Source organism: Argiope bruennichi, chromosome 9 (assembly GCF_947563725.1).
Source record: "Argiope bruennichi chromosome 9, qqArgBrue1.1, whole genome shotgun sequence".
NCBI classification, from domain to species: Eukaryota; Metazoa; Arthropoda; class Arachnida; order Araneae; family Araneidae; genus Argiope; species Argiope bruennichi.
Genome location: NC_079159.1, coordinates 50195856 through 50206828, shown reverse-complemented (window position 1 = coordinate 50206828; position 10973 = coordinate 50195856). Strand labels below are relative to the sequence as shown.

At 30.0% G+C, this 10973-nt stretch overlaps 1 protein-coding gene across 2 annotated transcripts in view; it reads left to right on the top strand.

Annotated features, from left to right (window-relative positions):
- The first annotated feature begins 418 nt into the window (after positions 1-418).
- Positions 419-10973, top strand: part of LOC129984250 (opsin, ultraviolet-sensitive-like) — a 44915-nt gene continuing 34360 nt past the window's right edge. The window contains exon 1 of one of the 2 annotated variants that reach the window (XM_056094090.1): positions 419-520. Coding sequence is in view for 1 of the 2 variants with exons in the window: in XM_056094087.1 (XP_055950062.1) it covers positions 10641-10643 (3 nt within the window). In the remaining variant the exon portion in view is untranslated. Of the gene's footprint in view, positions 521-10606; positions 10644-10973 lie in introns of those variants that run through there. The other variant, XM_056094087.1, reaches the window with a different exon arrangement.

The following is a 10973-nucleotide window of genomic DNA, read 5'->3' as shown; positions in this document are numbered from 1 at the left end:
TATCTCCGAGAGCACTTCTCTCATCTCCTCCATCACGCATGCGCTGTCTACCTAAATTTGTTAGAATACTTTATATATTCAAATAAGCTCAAAGCAAAAATGTCGTACATCGAAATGTAGTTGTCGAAATAAGAGAAACATGGCGTTGCTATGCAACGCGAGATTAGAAAATTAAATTTTTATGCTAAGTGAGGAATAAAAAAAAATCTTGTATTAAGGACCAGATAACCAATGAAGAGGTTTGTCAGACTACGTTCTGAGCTTTGTACGAGAGGCAGTCGCCAGTTCTAATAATAATGGCAGGAACTATAATTGAATCTCAGAAAATGATGTTGCCATTTACTAAAATTTGCGTAATAATTGAAGTGAAATGCTGGATCACAGAATGCAAATTCGAAATGGATTTTGCCGGGGAACTTTGGAAAAAAAGTAAATTTCGAGTCGATGAAAGTTGAGAATATTTCAAATCGTACTTGTGGATTCAATATGAGTCGTATCCAAACCATGTCCGGGCATAAAGGTAAGAGCATGAAAATTTTTAAATTTCATTTGGAAAGTATTTTAATAACAGCCTAAGGTATATTTATATAGGAATTGGAAAGAAAGGCACACGATTTAGAATAACAGGAAAAGAAAAAGAATCACTTTGAAAAGATAATTTCTAAATTGTTAAAGAAAGTTGATGATAACTTAGCATCGGAGGATCGGGACGAATTATAAAAATTGTATGAAATATTATTAGAAAGAAAAACGATTTCAAAATTACAGGAGGGAATTTACAATTTAATCGGAATCTTTGGAAATGAATATTTATTCATGTAAGGAGTACCAGGAAAAATATACTCGCGCTATTCAAGAAATAAATAAAGTGTTAGAAGATAAAACCCTTAATCAAAATTTTCAATAAGATAATATCTTCCAAGTGTTAAAATTCTTTAAAATTTTCAAAACTGGTATTAGAAAAGCATTCAAGTGATTTTGAACAAATTCACACAGTTTTGTGATGTTTGAGAAAGTACTAGCGATATAAAGGAAAATTTTAGTAACTAGAAAAATTTATACCGCTGAAAACATTGCTTAAAGATTCGGCGAGCAATTATATTTAAAGTCAAGAAACTATGACAAATGTAAGGAAATTTTTTAAAAAATGATTCAGCAAAATATAGGCTATAATTGTAGGCCAATTCATGAATAAATTTTTAATTTTAAAGCGATAAAGAGTATAAATAATGACAGGATTTCCGGTTTTTGCTCCTTCTTTCTATTTCTTCTAAGAAATATACTTTATTGCAAGTATGTTCAATATTAACCCGTTATAATTACAAAATTGAGCTGACTAATTTAATTCTTGACAGTGGAAACATGTTATTAAGTTACTACCGTCAAGTGAAAAAATAAATAAATAACTGAAGTTAAAAATTGTTCGAGAAGAAAGATTTTCAATTCTTATTTTCCCTCATAAAAAGTATGCAAAGAGAAAGTATTGTAATCACCAAACAATTCGATCTTGAGATTCTGACGAGTCATCGTGTCTACATATTTTTGAACTTTCTGAGTTTAAGAAACACAGTTATGCCTTTCGCTGCGAATGCGGTAACTCAATAATGCATCGAGCTACAGGAGTGAAATATGGTATGTAGACATAACTTCGAATTTATAAATTCCCATCAAATATTAGACGAAATGTTTTGAAGGACAGTCTCTTTCTTCATGTGCATGTGAACACGAGAGCACAAAAATGCAAAGAGTTATATGGATGAAATGTGATACATAATTTTACATTAAGAGATGTAGATGTATATTAAATTTTCGACAAACTCCATCAGTTGATCTTCTCTGCCTCTTTATTCGTATGTACGAGCGTGAAATTATTTAAAAAGAAACAACCTAGATAGATGAAATTTTGTAAGTCGTTTAGAAGCAAAAATTGTAGATGGACCAGTAGGGAGAAAAGAAGGCCCTCGAAAGTACTTATTTTCTTTTCTTTGACGTACTACGAAGTACATTACACTATATATTAAATCACAGTAGTAAAAAGTCCTGTGGGGGTTGAAGACTTGTTTTTATTGACTTGCTTTCCCTTCGAAAGGTTTACTATTTTTCTCCCTACCTCTACACTCATAATATGTTCAGGGATTCACAACAAGTAAATCCCCTTTCCTTGTCTAAGCATTCGGATTTTCTTGATAAAGTCTAGTGAAACCCCGCTCTAACGAAGTTCTCAAGCGAATATGCTGGAGCTATCTTCTCAGGAAAGGTCTACAAATTCAACCAATCACCGCTTTCATCTGCACGACACTTGTTCCGAATCCCAGGCTGTCCTGAGCATTAAAAAAAAAACATTTAATCAACTCCAAATTGAATAGTTTTTATAATTCACTCAATTTATGAGACATATTTTCCAAGTGTTATAAAAATTTAAAGGGGTTGAAATATTGTTAGAAAAAACAGTAAAACTGAAAAACCCAAAGATATTCTCATTCTAATAAACAAAACTGAAATCAAACGCATCACCGTATTATATAAGAAAATACAACGAGCGTTACACGTTTAAAGAGCAAAATTCGTCCTCGAATCTTTCTCGTAATGCGAAATATTCGTTAAGATAAATAATTTTGATTCTAGTACTCATGCAAAAGTGAGCAATACGTTCCATTGGTATAATTGATTTTTTTTTTTTTGTTGGACTTTAAGATAACGAAATTTTTTTGTTTATTACTGGAATATCTTCGGAAGTTGTGGCAAAAAAAAAAAACTTTAAGAAAAATTCAAGTAGTTTTTAATTAATTAAAATTCCCTCAAAAACTCACTCCATTTAATAACTGCTTAACGTAATAATAATTTTGGATTTAAGAATTTTATAACGTTAATTGATTGATAACAATAACTGAATTAATTTAAGGTTGATTACATTTTCACTTCAAGGGTAAAGAGAAAAATAAATACTTATTTCAGGATTATGTATAATTTATTTAAAAAATAACAACTAAAAAAATCGTTGATCGTTCTATATCGACAATTATTCATTAACTGTTCTCTTACGCATTAATCGTACTTTTAGTGCTTTTTCTATTCTCTAAAAATACACATGTGCTAATTTTGTAGTTGCAGATCAAACGGCCTAGCCTGTAGATTGATTATCAGCACACATTATTATTAAATTCTTTTTCATCTCTTTTTACTTTCTCGTATATATAGTATAGAGAAAGCAAAGTAATCGTCAAAAAATTGGAAATCCAAATTTTGACAAATTACCACCTTTTAAATAACCCTGAGTTCGAAAAACACATCTTTGGAAAATTTCCGCCTTCCTGCCTGTGACAAAGTTAACTCAAAAACGTTGTGAGCTAGGCGGTTGAAATTTGGTGTACTGTCTTTACATAGATTTCTATAAAATTTTGGGTAAAATCTGTTCAGAGGAAGTCTAGCTGTTCGAATACACGATAATTACAAATAGATGAGAGCTAGATAGATAAAATTCGGTACACGGGTTTAACATCGATAGTGTAGACAACTGTCAGGTTTTCAGCCAGATCCAACTTCGGGTTGACTGTCTGTCGGTCTGTACTTTCAGAAACATGTAAACGTGATAATTGAGAAACACAATGACAAATATATCAAGTTTGATATGAGGATTTGCGACTAAAGTGCAGTTTTGCATCATTTTTTTTTCAATCGGTTAAGAAAAACGTGTCTAAAGCACAAATTCGATTTTCCGATACTATTAACCGCATGCCAGGGATTAATCGCCAAATAACTCGCCAAGGATCACACGATAGATTCAGTAAAATTGGTAAATTTGCGGCAAAAGTTAATATTTCGTAACTATTTTCGGCATTGCCTTGTAAGGCATTCTCTGGCATGACAAGTTTATTAGAGAATATGCCAGAAAGTTTTGGACAGACTTCCCCAGCTGGTTATATTTGTATATTCTCTTGAACGTTGTAGCGCATTAGTTTGGATTTTTTCAACTACATACTATCGTGCAAATATGAATTAGTTTTACATTTTATATTCTCTCAAATCCCATACATAAATAAATCATTCTGAATACAGTAGACTCCCGATTATCCGCGGACGGGTTATCCGCGCCTGCCGCACTAAGTTTTTTTTTTTTTTTTTGCTTCCAAGCAAAGAGAAAATGCTTCCAAAGCAAGAAGCAAACACAAATGACTGATTTCTTCAAAAAGGTGTAGTTTTACAGTTATGCTTTTGTAATTACATAATACATTATAGTATTAAAACAGTACATATGTATTAATTTTTCTGTGTATCCTTGACGCCTCTTGTAAGTACAAAGCACTTTTCTGTTTTCATTAACGAAATGCATTTTAGGTTAGTTTTGAGTGATATACTAAAATATTAGGCGTTAGTTAAACATTTCCTGCTGTTTATTTTACGTTTTATTGTCATAAAACGATTTTTCAAAGTTGGAATGACTGTTTTCTCTTTTGCTATAACCGTTTTTAGCTTTTTTCGGATTATCCGCGATTTTTGTTATCCGCGGCTGCCGCGCCACCCAATTCCGCGGATAATCGGGAGTGTACTGTATATACATTTTGACACTACCTAGGTAATCTAATAAAGCACACACTCTACTTTATTTTTATGGCAATGCCTTCACTTCATGATCGGTCGAATAATAGAAATTTATAGCCCACGTGTTACTGAACCTTTCTGCTGTAATTTAACAGAAAAAAGGCATTTTATCAACTTTATGTGATTTTCGAAGCGCTTTCACGTGCTCACTGCTCGTGAGTTGGCACGCGATAGAAGGATCTTACTGTTTTATGAGCAATTGCTTGATGTTACAATTCTTTTTATTATGATACTGGTAAAAAAAGTTTATAAATAATACTTCTTTTATTCATAAATGCCAAATAAGGATAGATTAATGAATGAATGAATACAAAAATATTTATTAAATAGGCATCTTTAAAATTGTCGCATTTATAAGAAATATACAAAACAAGTAAAAAGAAAAAAAAATAATTCAATTCCTGCTTAGGTGAACAAAGAAATTTTTTATTTTAGTTACTTTTTATTAAATAATTATCAAAAAATTATTATGTATCAAAAAATAAGTATAAAAAATTATTGATTTCCGCAAGAATTGAACTCGCATTCTTCACCTTCACGTGAAAAATACTGAAATCCTTGCATTTAACCGATTGAGCTACTGCCTGTGGATTTCAACTTTCATTACAAACTGCTAAAACTCTATTTAAAGTATTAAAATTTTTTTTAATTAAATTAATGAATTAATATTTGAAAAAACTGTATTAACATCAAGTGTCATCACTACAAGTTTTAAAAAAATATATTTGAACTTGAGTAGATGAATAAAAAGTATTTTATTAACGATTGAAAATTTGAGCAAAATATATAAATATATATAGGGAGAGTGTGAACTAATAGTAGGAATTGAAAAAAGTATTGTAATCGTGAAGATTATAAACCGAAATTTTGAAATCTTCACATTTCAGTCATAGAAACACACTCCTGGCGTTATGTCTTTCTATCTGTCTATAAACATGATAACTCAAAACTCTTTGAGCTAGACGGATGAAATTTGGAATATGGTCTTTACTAAAATGGTAGAATTTTTAAAAATCAAATTTTGAACGAAATTCATTTAGAGGAAGCATTGCTGTTTGAATACAGTTTAACATAATAATCATAATACGAAGAGCTCTAGATGGATCAGATTTGGTTCACAAATTTTACATCTAAATTGTAGGCAGATATGAAATTTGGAACCAAATCCATGAGATGTTGATCGTCTGTCGGTCTGTACTTTTGCGTGCATATAAACGCAATAAATCAAAAACGCAATAAGATACATCAAATATGGTGTGAGATTTTTTCACTACAACTGTAATTCTATGTCGGATTTTGGTTTCAATAGGTCGAAGAAAAGATGGCCAAAATACATATTCATATGATATATTCAGTAAAAATATTAGATTTACATAGACGATTGATATCTCTCGATTATTGTTCGTCAAAATTTCTTACTTTCCGTTGATGGATTTGTTATGTATTCATATTGCTCTAGAAGTCTTATGACTTTCTGTTCATTGCATTATTTACCTCTCTAATTTTCTGTCAGCTCTAGTGAAATTTGAGCCTTAAATTGAAGCGGAAGAAATTAAAGTATATTAATTAAAAAATTCTTTTTGCTGAAACCAAATAAATTTTTTTAAAAAAAATATGAATGCAGAAAACAGAATAGTTCTGCACTGAAGGCTTATAAGCACTATGGAATATTTTTTTTATAATTTATTCAATATCTGATGGAATTATTCATCATTAAAGCCAATTCTTAGTTTTATTTTCAAAAGAATTTAAAATGACGTAAATAGAATATTTTATTTTGTTTCAGCCAATAAGTGTTTTACTCAAAAAATTATGGTCTAAATTTTACAGTCTTTTGGGATTACGAAATCATATTCAGTGAAATATTATTGACCCCAGACTGATTTATAAAGTACTGAATATCATTAATTCAGGATAATCTACAGGTTTATAATTTTAAATTAATCAGTTTTGGGGAAACCCGGGAGCTGATTGGCATATGTTCTTTGAGATGGTCAATTTATTAGTCTAAAATCCTGCATTTTTGTAAGATATGTTAAAATTTTCAAAACTCATTCAGTTTTAGTTGCAGATATTTCTTTTCATTTAAAATGTTGATGTCCCGAAAATATTTTACTAAATATGACTCAGAGAAGCGAAAGTCTGAATAAAAATATAAAATTTGCTATTCATCAGAACATTTATGGATTCAAAGTGTATAAAATAGTATATTAGGATTCGATTTGAGAGGACATCCTGTATATACACAAAACCATTTTTGCCTTAAATACTATAGTAATATTGAATTAATAATATATATATATACTTAAAAGTCAACAGAAAATTTTTTCTTGGACTTATCTTTTTAGAAAGTATTATGTTCCATGTTTATTTCATTTCTTACAAACATGTGTTGAAACTGATATCTTTTTTAGTTTAGTTTGCAGTAAGAGTTAAATTAATCTTTTAATTTGAGTTTTTGCCAACGTGATGGCAACACATTGATAAACGCTCATTTTTTCCATACATTCATAACATACTCGTGTAAGTTAAATCTTATTTTTTTTGTGTGTGAAATAAATTGGTGGAAAATATTTATAAATTTAAAAAAAAAAAATGAATAGAAATAGAAATTTAATTTATGTGTTAAAAATTTGTATAATTAAATAGAATACTTTTTGAATTTTAAGATGATATAAAAATCATTTTTTACTACAATATTTTTGGATGTTACCGAGGAAGCGTGCCAAAATTTCTTTTAATTTCTAATTAATTTAAATCAAAAAACCCCTCTTCGAGGTGCATATACCCACTCTCAAAGTATATGTGTGCTGAGTTTGATAGCTCTAGGTCAAACAATCAAGCCTATATAGCTCCAACACACACCCATTTTCATTTAAATAAATACAGAACAGATAAAAGATCAAATACATATTTTCCCGCATGTAACCATAATATTCTGTTTTGATTCAAATTATTCAATACTCAATGGAGTCGTGCTCACGAAACTTAGTTAGGAGATTCTGTATGTTTAATTTTGTGTCTGTTGTGTATCTTACAGGGAAAAAAAGTTGCCATCAGTGTACAAGTTTAAATAAAATGCATTTAGGTATTAAATGACAAAATCACTTATATTTGCCAGTCTAAATTCGTGGCTAATGAGTTCTTTGTATACAGTTAACGACAACTGCAGAATGCAATAATGAATGGATCCTTATAAATAAAGGAAATTGAGCGCGCATTATTAGACGCTATGTAATTTAAAATGAAGGGTAACTGTGTGTTGTTTACAAATGTTTATTTGTACAAATACAGCAGTATTGGCAATTTTACGCTTTAGCATTAGAATACACACACACACACACACGTAGTGTGTAATGGTATTTCTTAATTCAAATCCTAATTAATTTCCTAGTTATTATCTTAAATTAACTCATGTTAACTTCATTCTAAAGTGCTCTCTTATTTTCTTTTTTTCTCCATTTTTTAATTTAGTTATTTCTAACACGCACTTAACAAAATTGCAGACTCCATCGTTTCCATGCAAGGACAAAAGGATGAAAATCCTTAAAACCTGCTCATCTTTTTAAAAAGATACCTAAGATTCTATTACCTAAATCAACACGTGGCCAAGAAATCACTATCAGAATCTCATACTAAAAAAAAGTGAAAAATATCGAACATTTTGCTCTTGTATCGCGATATTAACAGAGGTCATTATCATCGTTTCTCTCTTATACAATTATTTCTAAAGTTTCTTCTTCTCATCCACGCATCTGCGAAATTTTGTTTACATTCTTGATTTCTTGGTCCATTTTTTATTTAATTACTTCTTACAAGCGTTTGCAAAATTGTTGATTACTTAATTATTTCTTACACGCTGTCAGTGAAGGGCTAAAAATCCTACATAGTACTTTCAAAAATACTTACGATTCCTTTTCCTAAGTCGATGTGTGTCATAGAAATCCCTATTAGAATCTCATAATAAAATCACTGAAGGGGAAAATTTTTGTCACTTTGCTCTAGTGTTCCGCATTTTGTTCCTTTGTTCTTGTGGTAAAATGAATTGAAGTTTTTTTCCAAAAGCATCTTCTTCTCGGCCACGCACCTGTAAAATTAAGTATACATATATTAATTTATATATATGATTAACTATCATACATTTCTTTAGTTATTAGTTTCTCAACAATAAGGATGATAGAGTTTCTAACAAGTTGGAACTTCATTAAGGCTTTTAGTTTCATTTCCATTTAGCCATTAAGGAAAATTCGTAGTCTTTGATAATGTATGAAATCGTACTCACTATAGTAAGAATATTTTAATGGCGCCACAGTATTAAAAAATAAGCTCTAAAAAAGAAAGAGCTTTATAAAATGAAACATTATGCTAAACATGAAAGTAGCAAAATACTGATACATGTATAAACTATTGTAAGCAAAATATCGTTTTCTAAAAGCTTTTGGGAAAATTTTTATCCGTTGCCGAAATGCATTTCGTAAACGCTACCTCAATTTTATTTTTGCAAAATATTTTATAATATGGCATTGAGGAGTGCTCAAAATAAAATGCCCTATGGGTATGAAAAGCTAAAAAATCATTGGGACCCCTCCCCCCTTCCCATAATCATGAGTCTCACTGAACCCCTAATCAGCTACTTTTTTTTGTACATGACTTCATCCATAACAATTACAACAACAAAAAGAACCAGGAAAATTTGACTCATTTATTGTTGAAAATTTCTGGAAACTTCCTTTGAAGTATCGACTAAAGCAAATATTGACTGGAAAACTAAAATTAATGTCACTTTTAATTGCTTTATGTTGGTCGGATTTTCTCGGATGTTATTAAAATTGTTATTAACTTATTAACACTTGCCTCTTAAGGAGGAATTCGGCGATACTTTATGCTGTATCTTGTTGGATGGCAGAAAATTAAAAACTTAACGGTAAGTCAGAAAGCGATGTTAAATCAATCACAACTATTTTGCTATATGTATTACTATCAATTTTGTGTTGCTGCCATTTTTAATATTATGCGTTTTCTATCTGACATTGAAGAATATTTAGAGAAAGTAAACAATTAGCAGGATTGTTATTCAAATTTTCTCAAGACTTATCAAAAGTTTCACGCTTTCCTTAGAGAGTCCTCCGGTTTTTAGTAATCCGAGTAAGATTTTCTATTGATAAATGAGTAGAAGAGAACTTAACTAAAAAAGATAACTTTAATCTTCCTCTTTATTAGATAAAATGCTTAAACATTTTTTAGCGGTTTTGAAAAATCTTTTATTAAAATCCATGAGCAGGAACTCGAGCGATATGCTCACCACAGAAAGGCAGTAATCAGAAAAGAACATCATATGAAAGCATTCAAATCTTATATATATTTTTGAGAAAAGGGTTTATCGAAATTTAACTGAGCAAGCATATATTTTAGCTTCGTGATTTTCACGTGTTAAGTTACAGAAATTAAACCCTGAGAAGGAATCCGATCGAAAGTGAAATTTGAAATCAAATGGTCAGAAAATAATTAAATTTAAGAAAGCTATTAAATTTAATTTATTTTACTTATGCTACGTACGGAAAAAATTGTTTTGTAAGTTCCTTTGGCACATAACTGAAATCTGCTGAACGAAAACACACTTGCAATGAATATAAATGTTATTTCAAACAAATAAATCAATACTTTGTGCTATTCATTTTTCACGCAATTTGTAGTATTAAATGACTACCACCTCAGTATTACTTTTATATTTCAAATGAAAGAAATGAATTTACGTGTACAAAATACCTAAAAAATTCAGCAATGAAGTGCGTTTTGGGGTATAAGCTAAAACAAGATTAGAAACAGTTTCTTATTTATATCGACAGAGAAAACCGTCAAAAACGGATATTGAAATCGTTTGACTAATCTCTGCTAATTCTGACCCGACCTGATCTGAAGCCCTTTTCTATAAAAGAGAAACTATATAACAAGCATGCAAAAATCACAATTTGGAAAATGGGTGGCAGCAGTGCAGATATCGGTTTCTTGTTGGGAGGAATCCCAATTTGAGCCGTTTTGGAATGGTAAGATTTTTTAGCAATTTTATTTAAAAATATGCTTTCAGTAGTGAACTAATAGAAAAACCCTCATCTTTTAAAAACGAAAATTTAATTTATTTAATTTTAAACATTTTATTTGTAAAAAAAAGTCAAAATTTAATCTGTCATTTACTTCTTTAAATTCTTCTAATCTAACCCAATGTGGTTATTTAATTTTAGAAGAAAAACCTAATTATTTGTAGCAGTTGAAATATTTCCCAAATTTTAGAGCAAATGTGCCCATAATTTGTATGATGGATATATACGGAACAGTTGCTTAACTTGGAAGTTGTCTAGATTGGACCGGGTCTATAA